Here is a 27,077-nt window from a genome sequence, read left to right as displayed (position 1 = left end):
CTCCCCCGGGACAGGCCCGGACCCGACGCGGAGTTTCGCGAGAGGACTCCGCTGAGCCGGGGCTGACAGCTGCTCCCCCTCCCGCGGTTACCTCAGCCTCGGGGCTCGACCCTCCGCTAACAAAGCGAACCCCACCCGCCTCAGCGCGGCGACCGCCACCATCTGTCCCTCCCGCCCACCCGCCTCGGGCGCGGCAACGCCCAGCCGGCGCGGCCCCGCCCGCCTCAGTCGCCTTCCAGTCAGGCAGCGGCGCGGGCACCCCGCCCGGGTGCGGTGAGGCGCGGGGAGGGTCTTGCGGCGCCGCGCCGCCGGCAGTCCGCGGTGAGGGCGGGTGGCAGCTGCAGCGCGGAACGGAACCGGAGTGAGGCCCCGACACCGGGCCGGGCCCGCCCTGCAGCGAGGCCTTCCGCCATCTTCCCCTCACGCCCCATTGCTGCTGCGCAAACGGCCCGCTGGGTCCCTCAGGTGAGTGTCGGGGGGCGGGACGGAGGACGAGGAGCCGGGGCCAGTGACCGTGCGGGGCGGTGAGTCCGGGGCTGCGTCCCCAGCGCCGTGAGATGGGCGCTGCCCGGCGCCCCGTTGACCGCGGGGCTGCCTTGTCGAGGGGCCGCGCCCCGTCCCTGGCGTACGGGCATGGCTATGCTAATGGACCCGCTGCCGAGGGGAGCATCGCCTCGGCTTGCCGGCGACGCCCGGCAGCCGCCGTCCCTTTGTTGTGGCACCCGCGGGTGGGCCGGGCCGGTGGGCCCCGGTGACCGGCTCGGTGCTTGCCGGCGTCCCAGCCCCGGGGCGAGCGCGGGGTGTGCCCTGGCTCCGGGGCGTCTTCAGAGAAGCGTCGGCTCCTCTGCGGCCCTGCCGGTGTCGAGCTGACATTCTCCAAATGCTAATTCGGGCTCGGCACTGTGTAATTAAACAGTGCGGCTGCTCCGAACCTTTTCTCTCTGAGAGCTGGATTTCCTCTCGAATTGCACGTGAAGAGGAAAAAAGACTGGAGCAACTGTTGGGTTTGGTGGGGTTTTAAGCCGAAATGTATTCATTGCTAGCCTGTAACTTGTTTGGGGTTTTCATTTTACTGCTTTATACTTCAATTGGAAGTATTGCATAATTTAATGTCACCTTTTTGGCATTCATGGTGCAGAAAGATAAAGAGGGTGCATGTTGTAACAGGGATTGATGAAGGCAAAGAGCTCTGCCAGTCGCTTCCAAAGCATAGTGAGATAAGGGTTGCTGTGATGGATCTAAAGCAACAGCTGATCTAAGCAGGGTAAAAAAAAATGGGTTACTAGAGGGCAAGCTAGTGAAAAACCTGTGTGAAGAAGAAAAGGCTGGTGAGAGGGCACTTATTTTCTGTGTGGTGGAGCAGAAAAAGGTTTCAGTTACAGAGTTCAGCTGTACAAACTTTGGTGAAGGTTTTCTATTAAGGCCTTCATGTGCTTAATGTAGTTCATTTGAAATAATGAATTGTGCTATCTCTTAGGGTGAAGTGGGTGTCAGTGAGTTGCACTAACTGTTTGGAAAACAGTTGTAACAGAAAATAAATGGCCTATAGACTTGTTCGGGTTTTTTTCAAATTCTTTTGGTGTGGAATAGCTGGAAGGTGATTGAGGGCACATGAAAAAACGCCACTAAGAACTCACTGGGCCCTGCTGTGTAGCCAGAACTCTAGAGTGGTTTCTAGCCAGACCCAAGATCCCTATGTAAGTGACTATGGGATGGATTAAAAGGTAAAATAACTTTAAGCAAAACAGCCAGCTTTTTAAATATGTATTTCTTCTTCACGTTTGGTTTTTCTGTGACATAGCTCACCAAGATGCTGAAGTTATGGATATGCATTGCAGCTGTCATTGAATTCAGTGAACCAAGACTTCTAATTAGGCATTGCTTCTCCCTTTAAATGTATCGCTGCTGTCAATGTGACACTCCAGAATTGAACTCTAATGTGTTATTCTTGTATTTCTGAGTAATGAGTGGTTTTATATTCCCTGCCCTGTTCTGTGAATGTGTATTATATGAGTGATGTATTTCAGATAATAAATAATGTAGGTATAACACTTATTTTAGAATTCCCTATTTACTTGTATTTTCAGAACATTAAATGTTACTTCAGCTTTCTAGTATATTAATGCCTATACGTTTTAAATTTCTTTTAAGAGATGTAATGTAAAGAGAGAGTGGTTAGCCACTATTTTTTTTTTAATTAAAATTCATAAAGATTTTTCTGGATTAGTGTATTTAAGTGCATAAGTATTCTTTTTTTAAATACTGTTTGCTATGCTTACAACACCATGAGAGGGTTCTTGCTGTTGGCATGTTCTGAGAGCATGAGTAAGAACAGAACAAGGGTGAAACCTCTCTGGAAAATTTAGGAGTAGGCAGCCTGTGTTACAAAGAATTTGTTTAAAGGACATGTCTGCTGAAGATGTAGAGAAAACTTGTGCCAGGGTTTGTGGTGAGAAGTGTGTCTTTTTTTACTGATGTAGATTTATTTGGAGGAAAAGCAATTTAAATGCAGAACTAGGGGGGAAAATGATAAGGGGGGTGACAGGAGAAAGAAATAAGAAGGACGGGCGTGGAAAAGCACAATTCTGAAAAGACTGGGTAAGATAAGAATTGTAACCAAAACCTGGTTAATAGAAGGCACCAGAAATGTTATGCTATAATACTCATTCACTTTTCATTTATACGACAAGGTAACGCTGTGCTTGGGTATTAGTACTTGAGCTGATCAGATTGTGACGTTATGTGCCATATGGGCTGGCAGAATGCACTATAGTGGGATGAACCAAGATACATCTTGAGCTCTGTTATTGAGTTTCCCTGCTGTTCTTTTTAATTATTATTTTTATTTGTACATGTATATGCATATTGCTGAATATCAGAAAAACTGGTAGGGGTGATGTGTAAGCCTGTGTATACTTATAATTTTATGATATTGTTAGTGTTGCTTATTATTTTGGCAGCACAGTGTTTATAAGAGAAGTCTGAGCTCATCAGCCAGAAACCCACTGACTACATGAAAATCTTCTCCAGTAGATTTATTGTTCTTCCCTAGCTATTTGTACTGCTCTGATAGCAGATGCACACTGAATATATTTATAATACTGTTTATGAGCTTATCAGTGTACTTTAACTCTGCTGAAGTTCAGTATCCAAACTATGTTCGGATATTAGAGCTTTCTTGACAGGCCTGCAGAAGTGCTGTGACCAGTCCCATATCAAATACGGAGGATGGCCCATCATCCTTTATCCTAATTTGTGTGGGCAATTGTCATGGTTTAAGCCCAGCCAGTAACTCAGAACCACGCAGCATCTTGTTCACCTCCCATTTTCTCTCCCCTCTCTGGGCAGGATGAGGAGGAAAATTGAAAGAGTTTAAACCCCATAGAGATAAACACAGGCCAATAACAAAAGTATAGTATAAAACTATTACTACTCATGATAAGGGAAATAAGGGGAGAGAAAATAAAACTAAAAAGGAAAGGGAAATAAACAACAATAAGCACAAGTAATGCACAACACAGTTGCTCACCACCCACTGACTGATACCCAAGCAGTGATCTGGGCCTTCTGGGTGACACCCCCCAGTTTATATACTGGGCATGACATGCTGTGGTGTGAAATAACCCTTGGCTTGTTTGGATCAGGTGCCCTGTCTCTGCTACCTCCTGGCTTCTTGTCCCCCTCCTCACTGGCAGAGCGTGGGAGACTGGAAAGTCCTTGATCAGGATAAGTGCTACTGAACAACAACTAAAACTCCAGTAAGTTACCAGCATTGTTCTCAGACTAAAGCCAAAACACAGCACTGCCCCAGCTACTAGGAAGGGGAAAAATAACTGTTACAGCTGAACCCAGGACAGAAATATAAATAAAAGTAAATGAAGTTAAGTGTTAGACTTGGCAAAAGCTTTATGTTCAGGACAAACCTGTTCTTTTAAAACTACAGTGGAGAACACAACTCCTTGCAGATGCTAGTTTTTGCTTAATATAGTTGTACTCTGAAGCAAAGTACTGAGTGTTACACACGCTTTTTAAATCAATAGATTATATAAATAATTACTATTAAGAAAATACTGAAACTCTGTAGAGGGGCTTCCTGTTTAGACTTGAGTCCAGTAGGTCCAGTTGAAAAGAGAGCTGGGCTTGGAGTTCCTTTCTTCAAAGGGAGTCTTAGTCTGAATTTTTCTAGTAGTTTTACTTTGGCAAGAAAACTAATTTATTTGATTTGTATAAAACACACCAGTGCAGAAATCAAAAAAAAAGAGAAAAATGCAAATGCATTAGGGTGAGTTTGGGAATTAAGATGTTAATTGTAAACCACTGGTTAAATTTGTGTTGATTTTTTTTTTTTTTTTTCATTGTGTAAGGTAGGGTTAAATTTTTCTCTGAAACAAAAAATCCATATCCAGTTGCTGAAAGGAGAAGTTGAAACAGTGCTAAAACTGGAAAAGGCATCTTTCTACAAATTCTGGCTTTGGATTTATGTGTCTGTCTGATTTCTTTTCTGCAGCAAAGCTTTCTGCGAGCCAGATTTTAATTTCTGACTTTACTAGCTGAGAGTGGGTTCATGGTCTCTGGGGTGTCCTGCGTGAGACCCATCACAGTGCTTGGTGATGGGAATATTCAGTGCCTGAAATGAGAACTAAACCCAGCCATTTTCCGAGAGAAGTAAGGCCATTCCGTCTGGCACAATTAGGTCCCCCTTGTCCCAAAATAAACTATGCTGCTATAGTCAAATGTTTTCCTGGTCAAATGTTCTGGCAAAGCCTTGGAAAAAAGTAGGCATACACAACTGTGAGGAAGATGGGAGAATTAGGGGATATAGATGATTAATACAAACCTCTGTTATTAATGCCTAATTTTTTGTATGACTTGAAGTTTGTTAGCACTGATTTATGCTGATCAGTGAGAAGCTTCACTACAGTATTTCTCTTCTGCTCTTCTCCAGTAAATAAGTAATTTTTTGTTAATACTTTATGAGTGGCTTACTTAGATTATTCAGACTTCTTATATCTGTTTTTTGATTTCTAATTACCACTTTCTGTGCATCTTTGCTAATATGAGATAGATAACTAGCTTATGGACTGCAGTTTGCCAAGGCTGAGGTGTCTGGAGTCTGCATAATTTCTCCATTTTTGTCTTGGGAGCTGCGTTATCCACTCTTGTCTGTCTTTGGGCGTTGTAATTGCCAGATTTCTGCATAAGTAAATGGTTATGTGAAGGAATTAAGTAGTGTTTCCTTTTCCCCTTTGGAATTAAAAAGGAGATCAGCTGGGGTAGTTAATGCTGTGGGCTTCTTCCTCTGTATGTTTATCTCCATTAATTTTTTTGATCACTGTTATGATCTCTCCTTGTTCCTTGGGTTATTGATGGTTCATCACTGATTGTGGCTTCTTTTCTGTTCTTTGGTGCATTCTCATAATCAGTTTCAGTCAGGTTAAGAGGTGGCTGCTGCCAGAAAACAAAGCTGTGTCAGTTCTTTCTGTCAGTGTTAGTTCCCTGGTGTCCACAGAGTGATAACCTGTGCCTGGATCAGAGAGGTGATCTGGCCAACTGCGCTGCTCTACCTGGGGTGGCATGAAGGGGGATGTATGACTGAGTGCAGAGGTGAAAAGAGAGACTGCCCTGTTCTGCAGTAACACGGGCTGAAACTGAACTCCTCCTTATGTGAAACTGCACTCTTGTAGCTGCTAGCTTTTTCTGAAGTGCTCTGATGAGGCAATGCTGTGTGACTTGGCTGTGTTACAGGGTTTTTCTACACATCCCCAGATAGTTTTCAGCAGATGAACTTAGGAGCTACAGCTGTAAAGTCTTTTTAAGGTTTAAAAAATAAAAAAAGGTTAAAAAGATTTTTAAAGTTGAACAGCTTCTACTTTAAGTCAGACTTAAGGCTTAGCCAGAAATAAAATTCATTTCAAGTTTCCTAAGAAAACCACATGCTGAAACTCTCATATCCTTGGAGGAATTGTATTGCGAAGGAGCTTGGATGTTGTATTCACGGAAGCTTTAACAAGCTGACTGCCAATAGCCAGGGCCTTGTCCTGTCACTCTCCCAGCTGCGTCTTCCTGGTTTTCCTTTCTGCTGACTGGAAAGCTCATTCAACCATTAAGCCACTGCAGCAGGTGAGCTGGTGCGAAGGCTGAGCCAACAACCCAAGTGAGGAGTGCTGAGAAAGGGCTATAGCATGCAGCTGGAGTCAAGTGAGTGAACGGGGCTCTGGCAAAGAGTGCTCAAGCTGGCTTAGGCCCCCTTGGGTTTGCAGCTTCAGATTCTTCATGAAGTGTTAAGACAGAGCTAGGTTCTTCCTTCCTTTCATTCTTCCTTCTTATGAAGGAAGAAAACCTCTGCCTTGATTGTCATACACTACTTCAAAAAATGGGAAGGGGGAGACTGCATTTTTAGTGTGCTGGCTTTTCTGTATTTGTTAGAAACATTTAAGTTTATATGTAAGTTCTCTAGGTAATGACAAAGTAACTGGCTTATTTTTATGCTCTTTGAACTTTGCTGTTTGCATTTCAGAAAGGAAAATTTTACATATTGCATACTTGGTAATAATATTTTCACGCTTCAGGAGGATTGATTGCTGGTAGATTTGTTTAACTGGTGCCATGTTATGTGTAAGACAAATAAAAATATATGCAGATACATTGTTAGGTTTTAATTGTGGCTTCATAATTAAACTCTTAAAATAAATTTCCAAATCTTATCTATATAATTTTTGTAATGCTGTGGTACTCTGTCCTATAAAACTGGTTGGTTGGTTGGTTTTTAGTAGCCAACATTTCTTAACCAAGCATAAAAAAAGATACTAAACATAGCTAAAATTCTCTCTTCCCTTTTAGGCTGCCATCATGACGGCTGAAGAAACAGTGAATGTTAAAGAAGCTGAAATAATAAAACTAATACTAGATTTTCTGAACTCAAGGAAACTTCATATCAGCATGCTGGCACTTGAGAAAGAAAGTGGGGTCATTAACGGCTTGTTTTCAGACGACATGCTTTTTCTAAGGTAAGACTTGTTTCTCTAGTGCTTCAATACCATGTATATGAAAATGTAGAGTGGGACTGATTCTGTGGGCAGTCCCATGCCACTAAACAGGAGGTGTTATTCCCTCATCTTATTCTGCTTCTTCCTCATCCCAATTCTTTGGCCCAGCCCTGCATCATATTTCAGCTTTGAAGTTAATGACATGCTTCTTAGAGCCACTTGAAGTAATAGACTAAGCATCATCAACATGGGTTAACACAGATTTGTTTGTTTTTTGCTTGTTCATTCGTTGTAACTTGGTTATTTTCTGGCACAGTAATGAGTTAAAGTGGGGTGGGGTCTAAAAAAGTTTCAGTGCAAAGTGGGAGAAAGCTCATGAGCAGAAATAGGATGGGAGAGCAAGATCTGTTGGCGTCAGTGATCTGATACTATCTGCTTACCATGTCGCATGGAACTGAATGTGTGGTTATTGACTACTAAAATAAAATATTTTTAGAATATTCTAGTGCTAAGATCTAGAATGAGTGGAGTGGCTTACAGAGATTTTCCCCAAAATATTATCTGCATTTCAAAGTAATACATAGATTTCCTTAAAATTTAACAATATGAAGGGGGTTTCTGCTATCAGCAAGGCATGAGAGTTGGTGCAGTTTACCGTTTGCCCTTAAAATGATTAAAAGGAGTCGCTGTAGATGCACACTAGGGTTTTTTTAGTGCTGCTGTTTTGTATTTCGTGCCAAAGAACTGTGTAGAGTCATGAGAAAATAATTTTCTCAGCTGTTCTTACAACATTAAAAATTAGGTTTAATCACTGAACAGAATTTGTCACCTGACTTCCCTTTTGATTAAAATTATGGGTATTGGAATGAAATTAAAGAAGAATTCAATTGAAGTTATTAATCCTATTTGCTTGTTTGATTCTGGCTTAGAGTATACATCTTATGATAAAATCACCCCTTCCTTGTAGATCTGGGCCTTTTATAGAGAACTGTGTGATATGAGGGTATGAAGAAGTTAAACTAATCCACCTGTACAGTCTAGCCCCACTGGTCTTGGAGCTGGCATTCTTGTGCTGGCATGTTTCTTGTCAAGTTGTTGATCTTCTGTTCTTAGTCTGAGAGCTGTGTGTTCCTCAACCCACCCCATCCCTTTATAAAATAGGCCCAGCAGTATTTATACAATTAAAAATCACTCATTTTCAAGTCTGCTTTCATTATTCGGGATGTATTCATTGAAGCAATTTATTTATTCAGACTCTTCCTGTAAGGTTTTGGTTTTTGTTTTTTTTTTTTTTTTAAATTAGTCTTACAGGTGAAGCAGGACACACAGGACCATTTTGTCATTTCTGATGTCCCTTTAAGAACAGCTAATAATTATTCTTCCAGTATGCAGTAATTAATGCAAAATTCTGAGAAAGGATATGGATTTTGATGTTCTCAATAGTCACATCAGACAGTCATCTTGGCATCAACTTCTCAAAACAGGTTGATCACCTGTTGTGTATTTAAATGACTGCTGTGTATTTAAGTGAGCTACTTACTTGGAAAGAAGGGTGTCCTTGTCCAGTAAAATTGAAGGAGTGACTCTTTCTTTTAATAGGCAATTGATTCTTGATGGTCAGTGGGATGAGGTTCTTCAATTTATTCAGCCTCTTGAATGTATGGAAAAATTCGACAAGAAAAGGTAAAATAGAATGTATGTCAGTTCAGTTTTTTGAGCTGTGGAAAATACATGAATTTCTAAGTATTGTGGATGAAAGCAGTAGCTCTAAGACTTTCACCTTAGTTTATGGGGTTTTTTTCTAATCTCTATACAGTTCCTACAGCGTGTGCATGTGCTTTTAAACAAACTATAGAAAGTATGTGCATACAATCTGTAGCAAGTTTTCATTTTCCATACACTGTAGGAGTGTGGTGCATATTGTAGTGTCGTTTTATAGTTTACTGTCTGCCATATTTCTTTTGAAGAAATTAGTATGATTACTATACTTTTTTCTTAATAGCCTTCTAATATTTTAATATTTCTGAAAGCAATTATAGAAGAAGGCATTTTCTATTAAGATAGAATTTTGTGGTTTCCAATTGGTTAAAATTTGAGATCAGAATTCATTGTCACTGCAATTTCTGTGCCTAACTCAAAAATATGCTGTAAAATACCCTGCTTGTCTCTAAAAGAATGTTCAGCTACTGGATCAAGATGTATGTATCATTTCTTACCTGCAGATTTCGTTACATCATAATGAAGCAGAAGTTTTTGGAAGCCTTATGTGTAAACAATGCGATGTCAGCAGAAGATGAGCCTCAGCATGTAAGAATTGTCTCTTGTTTGGGTTTTTTGTTGTAATGAAACCTTTTGGGAGATTCTGGTTAAAGGCACGGCGGAAGCTTCTAGCTCTGAATACGTACATTTTAGCTGTTAGCAAATGGTTTTATGAACAACGGGAAAAAAAAATTTATATCCTTTGGAAATGAATGTGGTTCCCAGCTCTCAAATACAATTGTATACACAAGAGTTACTTCAAACTTAGCAGCATGCGCTGTGTTTGTGGTCCTGATCCTGAGATGTCCTTTAGGCCATTATGCTGAAGTACAGGGATCTTTTTTCAAAAGTATTCTGAAGCAAACCTCAGAATCACAGAAATACATTGTTACAAGTGGGACTAGGTGAAAAATTTCAATTAGAATTTATCTTAAACTTAATTTCCATTGCTTTTAGAGAGAAAGGACACAGCTGTTTATTTGGAGGGAACAGATGGGTTCACAAAGGGCTGATTCAATTAGATGTGCAAGCAGCAGGAGTCATGAACTTCGATTTTCAATGTGGAAAGAGATGTCAACTCAAGTTGGCAAAGAAGATGTGCAGATTGTGAAATTAGTTTTTCATATATGTTGGTAATAGATTAATACCAAATTTCTGGCACAAAAGTTATTAAATAAAAAATAAGAATTCCAGTAGTTTTAAGACAATTGATTTAATTTCCCAAACTCAGTTGACTGCAATTCTGTCCCAGTACACATATGTTATACTGCGGGATTTTCTCTTGATGGAGTAGAGAAAGCTGAAAGTAACTCTGTTTTTGTAGTTGTAAAGGGAAACGTATTCTAATCGCTTAATCTGCGTACTGTTACGACATAGCAGCAGAGGGGAGGGGAATTCAGATTTATGTCCTTTATTTTTTGTTTTCAATGTTACCAAATCTGTTGGCATGTTGTGGATGAAAGGCTGCTGTATTGAGCAGATGCTAAGTAACACGGTTAATTATAGAATCATAGAATAGTTAGGGTTGGAAAGGACCTTATGATCATCTAGTTCCAACCCCCCTGCCATGGGCACGGACACCTCACACTAAACCATGCCACCGAAGGCCTCATTCAACCTGGCCTTGAACACCGCCAATGATGGAGCATTCACAACCTCCCTGGGCAACCCATTCCAGTGCCTCACCACCCTCTCAGTAAAGAATTTCTTCCTTATATCCAATCTAAACTTCCCCTGTTTAAGTTTGAACCTGTTACCCCTTGTCCTGTCACCACAGTCCATGACGAATAGTCCCTCCCCAGCATCCTTGTAGGCCCCCTTCAGATACTGGAAGGCTGCTAGGAGGTCTCCACGCAGCCTTCTCTTCTCCAGGCTGAACAGACCCAACTTTCTCAGCCTGTCTTCATACGGGAGGTGCTCCAGTCCCCTGATCATCCTCGTGGCCCTCCTCTGGACTTGTTCCAACAGTTCCATGTCCTTTTTATGTTGAGGACACCAGAACTGCACACAATACTCCAAGTGAGGTCTCACAAGAGCAGAGTAGAGGGGCAGGATCACCTCCTTCGACCTGCTGGTCACGCTCCTTTTGATGCAGCCCAGGATATGGTTGGCTTTCTGGGCTGAGAGCACACACTGGAGCCGGCTCATGTTCATTTTCTCATCAACCAACACCCCCAAGTCCTTCTCTGCAGGGCTGCTCTGAATCTCTTCTCTGCCCAACCTGTAGCTGTGCCTGGGATTACTCTGACCCAGGTGTAGGACCTTGCACTTGTCATGGTTAAACTTCATCAGGTTGGCATCAGCCCACCTTACAAGCGTGTCGAGGTCCCTCTGGATGGCATCCCTTCCCTCCGGCATAGTTTTATTATTTTTCAAATCTTTGTAACTAAAAATTCCAAGTTCCATGTACTTAACATGGTCTTGGCTTTTAGCTGTCAACAAGCTTTGAACTAAAAGCCTTCTGTTCATTTTGCAGGTCTTATCTTCTGAAAACTTTTTGAACTTTTTTAACATTTTTTTGATTGAAGAACAGAAAATCTCAAATATAAAAGCCAACTTAGAGTTGCTAATCACTGGAAAAAAAAAAGTCTAGAAGCCATTTGTAACTCATGCCAATAGTTTTCTATAGAAATAAAAAAGGGGAGAAGGGGAAAATAAGTCAGCTGACTTTGACAATGAAAGTAACTTTTTGTACTATAGAATAATTGAATGTGTTTAGTACAGATTTACCATTTCATGCCTACCAAACCTGCAGTGACATGAAGAAAATGGAACTGGGTAGGAAGTCAAAGCATTCTGAAATTTGTCTGTGTTGTAACATTTGCATCAGCAATTCCAGACTCAGTATGCTGTTTCAATTAAAATATAAACAGTAATAAAGGAATGATAGTGGAGAAATTCTGCTACAGCTTCTTCTGCAACTGTTTTATTGTAACGTGTACTACAAACTACTCTGTTAATGTTTCTGTAGCTGGAATTTACAATGCGAGAGGCTGTACAGTGCCTACATGCATTGGAAGAATATTGTCCCTCTAAGGAAGACTACAGTAAACTCTGCTTGCTACTGACCCTGCCTCGCTTGACCAACCATGCAGAATTCAAGGACTGGAATCCCAGCACTGCACGGGTTCACTGCTTTGAAGAAGCCTGTATCATGGTGGCAGAGTTTATTCCTGCTGATAGGAAACTGAGTGAGGCTGGTTTCAAAGCAAGTAACAATCGTTTATTTCAGCTTGTAATGAAGGGTTTGCTTTATGAATGTTGTGTGGAATTCTGTCAGAGTAAAGCAACAGGAGAAGAAATCACAGAAAGTGAAGTGTTGCTGGGTATTGATCTCTTGTGTGGTAATGGGTGTGATGACTTGGACCTTAGCTTATTATCATGGCTGCAGAATCTGCCAGCAACTGTTTTTTCTTGCGCTTTTGAACAGAAGATGCTTAATATTCATGTTGATAAACTCCTCAAGCCTACAAAAGCTGCCTATGCTGATCTTCTGACACCTCTTATCAGCAAACTTTCTCCATACCCTTCATCCCCAATGAGACGGCCTCAGTCAGCAGATGCATACATGACCCGTTCCTTAAACCCTGCCTTAGATGGGCTGTCATGTGGATTAACAAGTCATGATAAGCGAGTCACAGACCTTGGGACCAAAACTTCTCCAATGTCACACTCCTTTGCTAACTTCCACTACCCAGGAGTACAGAATCTCAGCCGAAGTCTCATGCTTGAGAATACAGAGTGTCACAGCATTTTTGAGGAGTCACCTGAGCGGTAGGCACAACTGAAGCTTAAGTTTCACTTTGGCTTATGTTGCGTTTTGTATTAGTGGGTTATTGCCTTCACTGGAACTTTGAGCATAATTGTAACATTGGAACATAATTTGTTAAAAATCTGTTGTAATCAAAACTATGCATATGAGGAGTTTTCTTGCTTATGCTTTTATGATCCAAGTAGATTTCCGTATTTGATCTTGAGCCATATGGATTCAATCTGGACTATTAAAGTTGAAATCGTAGCGCAGAGCACAGATCTGCTTGGATTAAGTAATAGAGCATAGCTAAGATACATGTTCAGTATTACTCAATTCTTTCATTCCAGATAAATAAAGAGAAGCAATGGAATAGCTGTAACTTCATCTTCTTTCTCTATGTCATTCTGACCCCAAGTGCTGCTAAATTTTGGTCCTGACAGTCCAAATGATTAAGTATACTTCAGAAAGTTACATATGGAAATAGTCCCAATGAAGTCAGTGGAAATGGCTGTATGCCATTTTAGCAACATTTCTCCATCACTTAAATTGTTACAGTAGTAGTTCAGCTTAAATATTTACTTATTTTCCAAAACAAGTCTGAATAAGGCAGCTGAATATATAATGGTTTTATATTTGTCTTGGAAATAGTTGCATTATGATAGTGTTAAATGCTATTAATAACATTTTAAATGCAGTGTAGACAGCAAAACTGACACCTCTCCTTAAGAACTAAAGTCTGTATCAAAACTTTGTGCTTTTTACGCTCTGAGAGCAAAGTCCAGGTAAATAGGAGAAATGGTACTTGTAAATTAAGAACTTACCATCATGGTTTTGCTTGGCCTTTGTCTGGATCAGCAGTTAGTCTATTTCTAGATATTATATCCATACTTCTCTAGAAAGCAGCTGACAGATTTTTTAGCTCTGGGAGAATCAGAGGTACCTAGCACTGTGCTTGGGTGCGCTGGCCAGCAGAGGATGCTCTTAGAGTTGTGGTGCTTAATTCTGGCTCCAGTTGGTGAAATTGTCTAGTAGTTTTGCTTTACAGTAATAATCTTGTGTTAAGGTAGACAGCAGCTGTAATTAAACTCAATAAAAAAACCCAACAACAGTGTGCTTATGTCAGTTTACCAATGATAATGGAAATTTTTACACTAATGTATGTTTCCCTTGTCAGTATTAGTGTATTAGAATAATTTTGCTCAGAGTTACCTTGTGGGCAAAATAAAGTGGTAACTTGCCGCTCTTCTTTGTGTAAGCGTTTTCATGCAATGTTAAGTGATGTTTATAGCTCTTAGCATGTTTTTTCATTAACACATCTTTTGAAGATAAGAATGAAGTTAAGGGGTTCATAGTTTTCAAAAATGCATTACGTTTTTCAGAAGAAAATCGAACTTCAGATTAAGTGTCCAACTTAAATGGCAATATTTGCAAGGGTAGATGCTCGGAAGCTGAGTGATACATAAATCTAGCCCTTGCTTAGTCATGCTCTTGCACATGGTATTTCTTTTATAAGTTGTATTCAGCAAGTAATTATTTGTCTTTTAGTCAGCTAAGTTACTATTGTTTGTACAGAGATACCCAGAAAGTTTGAAATAAATTCCTGAAGAGCTTTGCTCCAAGTCAGTGAATGGGCCTTTAGGTTGACAAACCTGAAGATGGGAATACAAGACTTGTAATGTGTTCTGCACGCTTACTGGTTGTTACATGCAGAAATACTTGTATAATGAGAGAATAGCAAAACTTATATAAACATTTTTCTACGTAGCACTTCAGGAATGTTTAATGAAGGTCAGTTTAGAGTGACCACTTAGATGGAGGTTAAATTTAGATTGGTAGTTGTAATTAAACTATTATCTTATAGAAGATGTTAGTCACATAGCGTATGTTCCACGCATGTAATTGTTCGACAATAGAGGATCTTGAATAAGCTGTTCGTTACAGGGTATATAAATCAACTGAAAGGGTAGAAACCAAGGAATTTGGATACCCCATGGTGGTACAGCTTTTTGGAAAATGTGGGAACAAAGCACATTGGCTGGCTGTACTTTTTGTCTGTTAGGGGTTTATTTCATTTGGTGCAAGCCATTGCTTAGGGGAAAAATGCCTCTTGTACTGTCATATGTATCTTGTGTTTTGTGACGTAAGTAGTTTGCGCACTTGTGTTAATCAGGTTTTACTCTAGAATGTTACATTTCTGTACTTGCTAGAGGATTTTCTACTCATTTTTTTCTCAACTAAGCTTTTCTTCTTTTCCATGTTGCTGTAATAAGCGATACTCCTGTGGAACAACAGCATCCCATCGGCAGTGAGACTTCGTGCCAGAGTTCAGTTCCAGAAAATGAACCACTTAATGGAGCACAGAGTCAGGGATCAGCCAAACAAGAGAAAAATGAGGTAGTGGTTATTAGTTTAAAAATAATGAGGCACTTTGAGCTGGGTTCTGATCACTTCATAATAATTTGCCTTTGTGTTGAGAACTTCATGTGTGACAATGGATTGCTTTGAATCCTGTTCTTATTACAGTAGAAAAGCTAAAAGAATCTGCTCTTTTATGTAAAAATTTCTGCCGTCATTTGTGTCTAATGCAAGCTTGCAGTATTATATTAAACAATGCTTAAGAATCTTCTTAGTGTTTTAGTGAGGAGTTTGACATGTAGCCTGTAATTTTTGGTGTTAACACCAAATTACAAAGGTCATCTTACATAATTTTCTGTCTGGGACACAGAAATTATATTTTGTAGGGAATTACCCAATTTTTGTCTTCGCTACTCAGAATCCAGTATCATAAACTTTTTTTGGATTCATGTTTGAAGGTTTGTGCCTTAACTGTCCTTTTTTGTCCTTTTTTTTTCTCCTTAACAGCAATATGGTGACAGTGAAATAACAGTTCAATAGGATAAAGTTGCCTGTCTTTTTCCACAGCTTTAAATATCTGTCTCTTGATTCAGGAATGATGAAAAACATCAAGTGTGCAATCAGTCTTCTTTGCAGACTCCAGTTTGATTTTCCTAATGAGACTTTGTCTTAGCTTATGACATGGTAATGAAAACCAGTTTAGTCTTGACAGGGCTATGTTCCTGTAGACTCCGGATACTTGAGTGAGGCAATGGGGTCTACTGGAGGATTGGCCAAGTCCTCCAAACTTGAGGGCTTCACTCCCCTCGAGGACTCTGCTGAGCAACTTCTCTGCTGCTGCAGTATTGTGTATGCACATTGGGAATAAGTGGAAGGAGGAGATTGCTTAGCTAGAGGTGTAATAGAGCAGGCTTCAAAAGGCAAAAATCCAGATGCAGAATTCGTAGGACAGAATGAAGACAGGAGATGCTGTGCTGTAGGTGAAGACGTTGGCCAGAAAACACAAATAGAAAAGGAAATAGTACCCATGCAATTTTACCTTGTTTTGTTTTCCACATTGTACTGGTATATATGTATACTGTGAAAGTAAGAAATTAACTTAAATTTCTTAAACAGCTTTATTTTTGCACTGTTCTTGGAGGGATTGAGTTAGAAGCCAGATTTTAAAGAACAGAACATCTAGGCAACATACGTTAGGTTTAGGTGCTAGTTTGAGTAATAATTACACAGAATCCAGAGGATCAAAGGGTTGAATCCAATGGCAACAAATGCATATAGGTCATGGAAAGGAGTATAGACAAGAATATGCCTGTTGCTTAGAAGGATTATAACCCAGTGACTGGGGAATTTTGAACTTATTCGAAATACAGAGAATTAATGCTTTCTACACTTCTGGGGATAACTGAGTGAGTCAATTGCAGGTATTCATCTTGGGGAACAGAAAACTAAACGTTTTCAAATGCAGCAGGGCCAGAAAATCCAATATAAGCCAAACCAATGTGTCAGAAAACACAGAATCATCATGCAAGAGATTTTATTTACAAGAAATGCAAAGGCTCATAGTTACAAAGAAGGATCTTCTGCATGAATTGGTTTGAACTAATGCAAAGTTACCAGGCTGTCTTTATGCAACTTAGAATCATTAGATGACAAAGATGTCACTTTTGAAAATGGAAAAACAAAAAAACCCAAATCACCAGCGTTTTTTCTTTTACTACTTTTTTCTTACTGGTTGGTAAATCTGCAGTTTGAGTGGGTTTTTTCATAAGATGTATTGTACTTCAATGTTGATAGTTTGGCCTTGGACTAAAGTGCTTTTGGTTTTCTGTAGGGAGTTTCTGTTCATTTCTTACCCTGTTATCAACTGTTTTATGATGGTGGTGTTTGGAACTAGTGGCAAAAAAAAAAAAAAAAGTGAGGACTGGGGAATGCAGAAGGCAGTGAGTCCTGGGGAGCTGACGCTGTGGGAAGCCTAAAGATAGTACATGAGAGGAAAGAGGCTGTGAGAAAGACAGCTCAGGTGTTTGTGTTTGGTTCAAAAAGTAAGGAATTTTAAATTAGAACAAGGCGCCAGTTTCCAAAGTAAGATGTAATGCTTGGATAGACCACTTCAGGGCTGGCTATGGGGACTGATAAATCGACTCTGCAGGCTGATGGCAGGGAGGTGTCTGGCAGAAAATACTAAATTTGTAGTGAAAATAGAACTTGGAATTTGGAATGTAGCTTACATTGTTTTCTCATTTTTATTATCAGTTTTCAGTCTCTTGTTTGTTTTGATCTTAAGTAGTAGTTAAGTCTTGTAGGAAAGAGAAGTCTCCTCCTGAATTATGGCAGAACTAATTCAACAGTGAATATAGCACAGGCTGGCAGTGATTTACCTTTTTAGTATGTAAATTATATCTGATTTTAAGGAAGAATGAAAGCATTGCTGCTCAGAGGAGAGGAGATTGCTGCTGGGCCTTTTGATGCCTATGTTGAAATAATGAACCAGAAAGTGAGTATTTTGGTTAAATTCTGCAATTAAGTATTTAATTTTAATCCATAATTCTCATTTCTTTTTAGCTTCGTGATTCGACAGAGCAATTTCAGGAATACTACAGACAAAGACTACGTTACCAGCAGCATTTAGAACAGAAAGAGCAGCAACGACAGTTGTACCAGCAGATGTTGTTGGAAGGAGGTGTAAATCAAGAAGATGGAGCTGACCAGCAACAGAATCTTACTGAACAGTTTCTTAACAGGTTGGAGCTTTTTGTTGATTGTCCCTCCATCTAGTCCTATCCCTCCTCAAGTTCTCATAATAAACTGTTTTGGTGATCTTAATTTTTCCTGTAATTTATTCTTAGATCTATACAGAAACTAGGAGAATTAAATATAGGCATGGACAATCTTGGAAACGATGTACAAACACTTAGTCAGCAATGTAATGGAAGCAAAGGGAATGCATCTACCCATCCAGCAAGTAACTTCACAACACCACCTTCAGATGGTAGTCCCAGGACAACTGGTAGCCAAAGTGTTAGTACAAGCACTCCTCGGAAGTGTGGAGCAGCTAACCAGATACCCTTTCCTGAAGAGTCACCTGTGCAGGGGAGTCAAACGTAAGTTATATGAGACTGTTCAGGATTAGACATACCCATCTGTTAAGACTGTGGGAGTAGCTGTCAGGGTTTAGTTTTAGTTGTCAAATGAATTTGTCATTTAATTAGGGATATTAGTTCATGATCAATGTGTGCAATATTTTTATAGGGTTTATAGATTATTTTGGTTTTGACAGTGCACATAAGAAATAGTGGTTTCTTTGTTATGGTTTACATTTTATGCTGGTTTTTTATTTCTGACTTTTTATTCAATCTTATATGTATAGCTCTTTTCATTTTGTGTTCTACTAAGTTTCTAGAAGCTTTTTTTTATGAAGTAAAAGCTAGATGGAGAGAGAGGCAGGGCAGAGTGGGAACGGGATTTTTTTCTGTTGACTAAACGTAGTGCTGACCTGAAAGCAACAACCATTTTTTTCCCTGTGTGTGTGTATGTATGTATGTATAAGTTTGTCATAGAGTGAAAACAATTATTTTTAACTTGCATTCACTGTTCAGTGCCGGAACTGCTGATATAAGGGCACCCCCTTTTAAAAATACTAGTTTAATGATAAAGAATCAGACATGCATAACCTGTGTCCACATAACTTAGTTGTGAGAATGGCTGAAACTGTAGTTAAGTCCAAAAATTACTTAAAGACAAATCTGTCCCTGCTCTTAGTTTGGGGTTGGGCTTTTTTTCTGTCTTCTTGTCAATTTAAACTCTCCAAATCAAAACAGTGTATCAGAACATGCTGCCACTCAGCCCCTTTTGGAAGACTCTTCAGGGAATTTAACAAGACCAAGAGGAGATGAGGTGAGTTTTCTTCACAACTTGTGTTTTCATGGGATTCAGTATTTAAGCCTGACCGTGTGACATCCTGTCATTGTTAATAGGTATTTAGAATGAATTTTAATTGATGCATAACCTTCAGAATCACAGAACCATTGAGAAGGGACATCTAGACACTGAGTCCAAACCCACTGCTCAAGGAAGGCTCAGTGAGAGCAGGTTGCTTGGGGCTGTGCCCAGTTGGGTTTTGAGTATCTCCAAAGATGGAGACTCCGTAACCTCTTTGGACAACCTGTTAGTATCTCTGACCACCCTCACAGGGGTTTTAAAATGACAAAAAAGTTTAAATGAAATTTCCTATATTTCAATTTGTGTCCATTGTCTCTTGTACTTTTACTGGGTACCAATGAGAAGAGTTTTGCTCCTCTCTTCTTCACTCCTCCTGTCAGGTACTTAGATACACTGATGAGATTTACACATTGATTGATTCCCACGATAAGCCCTTCTGATCTCAAGGCCAAACAGTCCAAGCTCTCAACGTCTTGTACCACAGAGATTCCAATGGATGTCTTTTATGTCCATTGTTTTATGTTTTCCAGGTTGAAACTTCAATTGCTAGACTGCAGTCAGTATGGTCCAATGTTAGAGAAGTAACTTTGCAATAAATGTATTCCAAAGTTTCTGCATCAGATAAATAAAAGAAATAAATTGATAAAGGTGGTGATGAAGTTGCTAGGAGGATGATGTGATAAAGATGACTTTGTAGCATCTACAGGGTGAAAAGCAGATTCTTATGTTTAGTATTATATTTGTTTTATAAACTGTGTTTATGGCTTGGAGTGTTTTCAGTGAAAATGCAGCTTTGTTCCCCTTGCAAATTTCACACAGATCAAACGTGTTTACACAGAAATAAACTTTAATATCATGTGTCTGAGATGGGCTGTTTAGAAGAAGAAAAGCTGTTGGAAACCTGGAGGACAATGAGAAATGTTAATCTAATGTTAGTGACCTGATTTTAAATAAGCTATTCCTTGACCAGGAGTAGACAATTGTGTGAAGGCTGGTGCTGCTATTTTGGTACAATAGATTTACATTAATCTATGAAACAGTTGCATCCACTTTTAAATGTCCAGTTTTATGATGGAGAACATAATTTGACTGTTGTCTTTCCACACAGGATGACAAATCAAAAAAGCAGTTCATTTGCATTAATACTCTAGAAGACACACAAGCTGTCAGAGCTGTAGCCTTTCATCCCAGTGGGAGTTTATATGCTGTTGGCTCCAACTCTAAAACTTTGAGAGTTTGTGCCTATCCAGAAGTAATTGACCCAAGGTAAGAAATCTTGTAGAATCATTTGTTTTTCTGTATCATAGCACCTCTTTCTCATGTAGCTACTGATACCTGTACATTTCACATCTTTATTTTGATGTGTAGTGCAGTGCTCTCCTTAAAAACAGAGCTGTCAAACAAAAATAAGATGTGCTTAAGAATGTGAGTATTTGTAGGCTATGGCTTTGGTCTCCATTTACAGGCAAGATGCCAGCACAATACCACACCTCTCCTTACTAAAGTGTTATTTTTGTCTCAGCAGGTAGGCCTTTCTGTATTCACTGTGATGCCTTCTGGTTTTGACATTCCAGCTGTAAAAGTGGGAGAAAACATGTCAGTTTTCAAGCCAGCACAAGCTGGGCTTTGGGAGATACAGTTTCTGGCAGGAGGACAGACTTAACAGTAGAGAAAGCGGTATCTTCTTCAGCTTCTATGGCTAAATTTGCCAGAGCATGCCTATTGGCTCATTGTTACTATAAACACTGTTATCCTGATACTTAGGTTCCTTGATAGGAAAAGCATTTTTTGTGGTTTATTGTGTGCTTGTGTTTTTATGGTTTATTTTCATTCATTTTTTTATTGGGGAAAGGAAGGGATATTTTTTCACTTGGAAATAAATATTTCCATCTCAACTTTGTGTTCCAGTTAGATGATCTTCTTGGAGTGGGGGAGAAATGCAGGCATCTAATATCTCACTATTTTAGGAGGAGCTACAAGCATGCGCAGTGACTTTATCAGCGACAGCTTTCCAGTTTAGGACTCATGTTTAGCCTTCCAAAGGGTTCAAACAGTAATCTGATGTAGTTGGTTTCTCCTTTTTCTCCTTCAATACCATCAGTAAGGTGGCTTTTCAAGTTTTACTGCAAGTTATTTTTTGTCATTACATGAAAACAAACCCAAACTGACTTCTCTGATAGTGGGTGCAAGCTGACTTGCTGGGCTTCAAGCCCAGACAACCTCCTCTTGGGTGGTAAACAGTGCAAAACTTTTCCAGTAGAATGGATGCTTCTGCATTGATCATGGTTTACTCTCAGATGGCTTGTTATTCTAACCATTAGGGAAGGTTAGATTCTGCAGCCTTAGTCTCTAGTTACAGTGCATGACCCGATGTGACAAGTGACATACTGCATCTGGATATGAAAGAAATACTGAGATTTTCTTAATTCTGAACTTGTAGTTCTCAGTGGGGTTTTTTTTCCCTTAAGCTTAGAGTATGCCAAAAACATTTCATCATGGGATTTACAAGTCAGCAGACAGATTGCATTATCTTAAAGATACTCTGATCCTTGGAACAACTCAAGTCTAGACATGCCTTCAGGATGTTTCATGGTTTTCAAAAAGCTATAATTGTGTACCCTATCTGGTAAATAGTTGCTTAGTTGTACAGTGAAGTTTTGTTGGGATTTCTTAAAGCTTTTTTTGAATGGTCTTTCAAACTGCTGTATGAAATTGCTAGGTAGATGCTCCCATGTCCTGACAAAGGCAGTGATTCTCAGCTGCTGCCTCTGCCTCTTAAATGTAGTGAATCCAGATTCTGAGTGACATAGTAGGCATTAGGCCGTTTAAGAAGCTCTGTAGTGTGTGCTGAATGGTAGTCCCAGTGTAGAAAATCTATCATGGATTTTCTCTTTGGCAACAAATAAAATTAACTTCCATGTAGATTTATTATATTCTTTACTAAAGCCATGTTTCTCTCAGAAGTTTTCAAACAGGCTTGGATGATTGTCTTCTGTTTTGTGTCTCTGCCTCTTTTGTTCAAGTATTTACTGTAGGTTTCTGAATTTTTCAATAGCAGTTGAATTTGTTGACTTTGTTGATGTTACTGGAGTGAATGTTGATGAAGTTAGATACACCAGTATTTCATCTTAATTACTTGACTACATCGTGCTATGGGAACAAAGAAATAATGTTGTAGGAAGTTAATCAGTTGAAATAGAGGAAATGTGTATCAGTGGGACTGTTCCTTTCATTTCAGCTATGTGTAAAGCTGATCTGGTTTCAGAAATAACAATGTAGATTATGTTTAGATGCTGTGAAGATTCCTGCATTAACCTATAATTGTGATGTGTGTTCCTTGCACAGACTGCTCTAGTAGATTTTCTAGTAGATGGGTGAAGCTTTGAGAGTTACATTATACAAGAAGTAATATTCAATGCACAGCTTATAATGATGGACATGTATGAGTTTGTTATTTTGTTGTATGGTTTTCTGTTATTTAATGGTCAAAGAAGAGACAGTACTTGACTTAGGGCAGCATTATTCTGTGTCCTCCCAGGTAGGGTTAACAAAGAAGCATTTTTTTTTGATCCTTCAACCACTCTAAGTGCTAGATGAGTCTCACTCATTCTGTCAGAAGGGATGGCATAGACAACAGCTTTTTGGATAAAAAAAGCAGGCCTCAGTTTTGATAGTTGCAGTACTACTAGGCACAACAACAGCCCCAAACATGAGCATATGAAGCCCAGTCATAATTATTCTGTCATACCAAACACAATCCCCAGTTAGGGATCATCATGTCTGGTGGGTGGGAAATGGCAAGAGAAACACCTACCTGTACGCACACAGAGGCTATACAGGCTTCTGATTTCTGCTTTCAAGAATTTGGATTTTCCAGTCTGTATCCTAATGGTTTAGTCCCAGACACAGCCTTTAGCCATAGGAGCTGCACGGGGTACCACCATAGGTATGAGCTTTCTTGGCCTACTGTTGCTTAATGGAACTCAAACATGTTCAAAGGTGGCCATGGGATCAAGACTAAAGTATGAAGGATGTAAAGAAAAACGCTGGCAATTTAGATCTTGGGGGATAAGGTTTCATTTGTATGTAGCTAATAATTGCTCTATTTTATCTGTATTAACCTTTTACAGATGAAGGAACTGTGTGAGTGCTTTTGCGTGTCCAATCACAAATACAGTGGGAACATTAGGGAAAAACTGAGAAAATGGGATGGAGAAGGTTCTTTTGTTTTGTCTTAGATCACTGTATGTTTCAATGTGAACCATCAAATGTATTTCATGTTATCCAAAAATGGTATTTTTATTTTAGAATACATTCTTTTCCTTAAAAATAAAAGGAAATGATATCTAACTTATTTTTTAATTTTTTATTTTTTTCCTAGTGCTTACAACACTCCTAAACAACCTGTAGTTCGCTTCAAAAGGAACAAGCATCATAAAGGATCAATCTACTGTGTAGCCTGGAGTCCCTGTGGACAGCTGCTAGCTACTGGTTCTAATGATAAATATGTGAAAGTACTGCCTTTTAATGCAGAAACCTGTAATGCAACAGGTACTCTGTGTGTGTCTAATCTAAAAAATTATTTTTAATCATCTGTACAGTGTTTGGTAAAGCTTTTCTAAAGACATTGATTATGTAGTTCATAGGTTTTTAATTTAGTCTGTTCTCCTCTTCACCATCACCATAGTCTCTTTCACCATGACTGTAGGTGGTTGAGGATTATATTTTGGATTTTGTTCAGTTTCAGTTCTTGCATTTTGGGTTTGTTTTGCAAGTCTCCCTGGTGTAGTGCTGTCTTCTGGTACATTCTGTCCCCCTAGATACGGTAAAACCAGCAGGTGTTCTTGCCCAACTCTAGTTCTTGATTGTTAGCAGAAATTTATTTCCAGTTCTCCTTTTGCTTGCCTAGTTCTGTCATCTTCTCCCCATGTTAAAAGTCGAAGACTTCTCTCCCAGCAAATACTATTTTCTGTGCCCAACCCTCCTAATGAATATGCTGAATCTGGCTCTTATGTTGTGAATTGAAGCTGTCTTGTCCCATGTGGTTCAGGGTTCTCAGTGCTCCCTCCCTCATGGTAGAGAAAGCCTTTTTAGTTTACCGTTTCTTAGAGAAAGAGATAAAAGTACTCTGGAAACCATGGCTGGAATTGGCTGTGGAGATGGCTTGTGTACATTTTGCTTTAGCTATAAGAACTGTAGGAAGTTCAAGCAACACTCAGAAATAAGATCCTTAAACATTTTATTTGAACTCTATAACTGTGGAAAGTGTATAAAACTCTAGTATTGTATGGAAAGTGCACAACAATATTTTTACTTGGTAGTGTATACCCACCCCTGCCTAAAATAGTTGGCATTACCACTGTAGCTACTTTAAAGACTGCAGCACCAACAGTGATAAACATTTTGTTCCTTGCTTTTTAAATGAGTTTAGGACCAGATTTGGAGTTCAGCATGCATGATGGGACAATCAGAGACCTTGCTTTTATGGAAGGCCCAGAAAGTGGTGGTGCTATTTTAATAAGTGCTGGAGCAGGAGACTGTAATATTTACACAACAGACTGTCAGCGAGGACAGGGCCTACACGCTCTAAGTGGCCACACTGGTATGTATGTTGTCACTTCTCTTGAGCACTTTGGAAGTCTGTATTACGTTATAATGAAGTTGTTGGTTGGTTTGTTGTTGGCGGGGTTTGTCTTTGTGTTTTTCTTTCTAGCAAGACTATTTTTTTCCCTCTCCAGATGGCTCTTAATGTATTTAGAGGGGAGGTGGGAAGTGTTTGTTTTTGGAGATGTTGGCTGTTAATTTAATGGAGGGAGCGCATGCTTCATTCCAGAGAAAATGCAGACGTGGGTATTGCCTATACTGTTGGCATTTTAGGTCATGCAACAGGCAGGTTTCCCACAGGACTGTTAAATCTCTGAATGCAAAAATAGAATCAGAACTGTAATATTTCATTGTTTGGTTACTGATACTTGATTAAATAAAGTTCTTGTTCACAGGTCATATTTTAGCACTTTATACGTGGAGCGGCTGGATGATTGCATCTGGATCCCAAGACAAAACTGTAAGATTCTGGGATCTGAGAGTGCCAAGCTGTGTTCGTGTTGTGGGAACAACGTTTCATGGAACAGGTAAGGCTTTACTATCCTGCTTCTGATCATTCTTGCATAAAAATATATTTCAAGATGTCTGAGTAGTATAGAGCAAATGGAAGGCTTTTTGCATCACATAATGGGGGTTTGGCTTTAAGAGTCAGAAGTTGTGAGGAGATCTTTAACTCTGTGTTGTGTTTGCTGGTGATTGTTCCTATTAAGTCACATTTCCTTTGTCTCGACTCAAAGCAGCCACTTCCAAGTACATTAACATAAAAAAGAAAGAGAACTGTTTTGTAATCAAAGGCAAGGGTGGGAAGAAGCAGCCATTTCTGCAAGTTTACTCTAGTTACTCATACTCTATAGAAACCTGCAAAAGCATTGTGAAGAACTACTTGGGTTCAGATTTGTTTATTGAAACCAGGGGCTTGGGGGGGGGGAGGGAGGGTGTGGAATTCCTTGCATTATTTCTATATTATTTCGTATTTCATCTGATAAAACGGTTACTTAGTGGTGGCTTTGCTACCTTCTGGTGTGACCTATGGCTTCAGAGTTTTAAGTGCTAGAACATAATAAATTCTTTTATTTTAAGATAGCAGGAGGTAGGTATGGTCACCTAAAAGTTAAGGCCAGCATTTCGTATTCTTACACAATGTATTACACAATTATTCACAATGTATTGTTATTAAAAAAGGGCTATCTGCACAACTGTACATGTATGTGTGTTTTGTCCTATAGGAAGCGCTGTAGCCTCAGTAGCGGTTGATCCCAGTGGCCGTCTCCTGGCTACGGGGCAGGAGGACTCCAGCTGCATGCTGTATGATATTCGTGGAGGACGGATGGTGCAGAGCTACCACCCGCACACCAGCGATGTTCGCTCTGTTCGCTTCTCCCCAGGGGCACACTACCTGCTCACAGGATCGTATGATATGAAAATAAAGGTGACAGACTTGCAAGGTAATGTCCTGCAAAGAGCATGAGGGTAATTTTTGATTTGGTGTTTTTAATATTGAAGTCGTAGGAGAACTGGGTTCAAATATCAGGTTTTTGGTAAAAAGAGGACAAGAGAGTAGTAGAGCTTTGAAGGGTTTGAAATGTATATAAATGTGATTGTGTGCGTTGGCATTCGGCAAGTTGTGTTACAGAGAATGTGGGCTATGAACTATACCTTGTTTTGGGGAGGAGGTTTGAATATTGGAGAACTAATTACCACTGTTTCCTGATGAGGTGGCCATTGCTTTCAGGCAGCAGTCATAAAATGGACGTTGTGAAAAAGAAAAACAGAATGATACTGCTTATCTTTTTGGGGAAGAGCTAAGAACAGAGGGAATGTTGGGTACATCTTAGCAACTTTTTTTTTTTGACCATTAAATTTTAATCACATGCTGTAAAGTTGTGAATTCCTGTATTTTAAATTTGTAGTGTGTCCAGTAATGCCTAAAAACTGAAACACTGGGGTCTTGTATTATGCTCTGTGTGTGAATGTGAGAGAGAGGGGTCAAAGTATGCTTTATAAGGTGAAATATATATGTAAGGTTTAGTAAACAAATGGGGGGGAGAAAGAAAACAAAAAAAGGGGGGCACAACAACAGAGAGGTGGGATATAAATTCATGACATGACTGATGATTGATGTTCCTCTGCTACAGGAGACCTCACGAAGCAGCTTCCTCTGATGGTGGTAGGAGAGCACAAGGACAAAGTTATTCAGTGCAGGTGGCATACGCAAGATCTTTCCTTCTTGTCATCCTCTGCAGACAGAACTGTAACCCTTTGGACCTACAATGGTTAGAGTGCAAAGGCAACCTATGCAGCTAAAGCACAGAGACCTGAGACTACAGAACTGTAAAAACCAAGTAATAATAATTAGGCATTGGGAGAGCAGCAGTTGAGCAAGAGAGTGTCTTACTGAGAGGAGGGGTGCTTGTCACAGATTTTTCTGGTTTCTAGGAGGTCTTGGTGTTTTTTGTATATTCTTTTGCAGTGCTTTCAGTCTTCCATGTGAACTCATGCTGCTGTGACCTATTGTAGTCTTGTTGCCAAAGTCTATGAGGAGAACTCTTCTGTTGTCAATGTGCACTCTAACCTGAATGATGTGTTTACAGTTTGGTATTAATTGCATTCCTTGGTCTTTGCCTTGATGAGAGTTTTATATAGAAACTGAAGTTGGACAACACTTAAGTCTGTATGTAACT

At 39.7% G+C, this 27,077-nt stretch overlaps 1 protein-coding gene across 1 annotated transcript; it reads left to right on the top strand.

Annotated features, from left to right (window-relative positions):
- Positions 1–332: 332 nt before the first annotated feature.
- Positions 333–27,077, top strand: WDR47 (WD repeat domain 47). The gene is made up of 15 exons (XM_080623445.1): positions 333–465; positions 6,841–7,007; positions 8,586–8,669; positions 9,209–9,293; positions 11,716–12,518; positions 14,769–14,892; positions 17,416–17,594; positions 17,700–17,954; positions 18,672–18,747; positions 19,901–20,058; positions 23,174–23,343; positions 24,224–24,394; positions 24,792–24,923; positions 25,623–25,841; positions 26,532–27,077. The coding sequence occupies exons 2-15, from the start codon at positions 6,850–6,852 to the stop codon at positions 26,672–26,674; spliced, it is 2,757 nt and encodes a 918-aa protein (XP_080479571.1). The 5' UTR covers positions 333–465; positions 6,841–6,849; the 3' UTR covers positions 26,675–27,077.

Source organism: Psittacula echo (assembly GCF_963264785.1).
Source record: "Psittacula echo genome assembly, chromosome: 7".
Taxonomy (NCBI): Eukaryota; Metazoa; Chordata; class Aves; order Psittaciformes; family Psittacidae; genus Psittacula; species Psittacula echo.
Note: the sequence above shows the minus strand (reverse complement) of the source record. Positions and strands in the feature narration are given on the sequence as shown.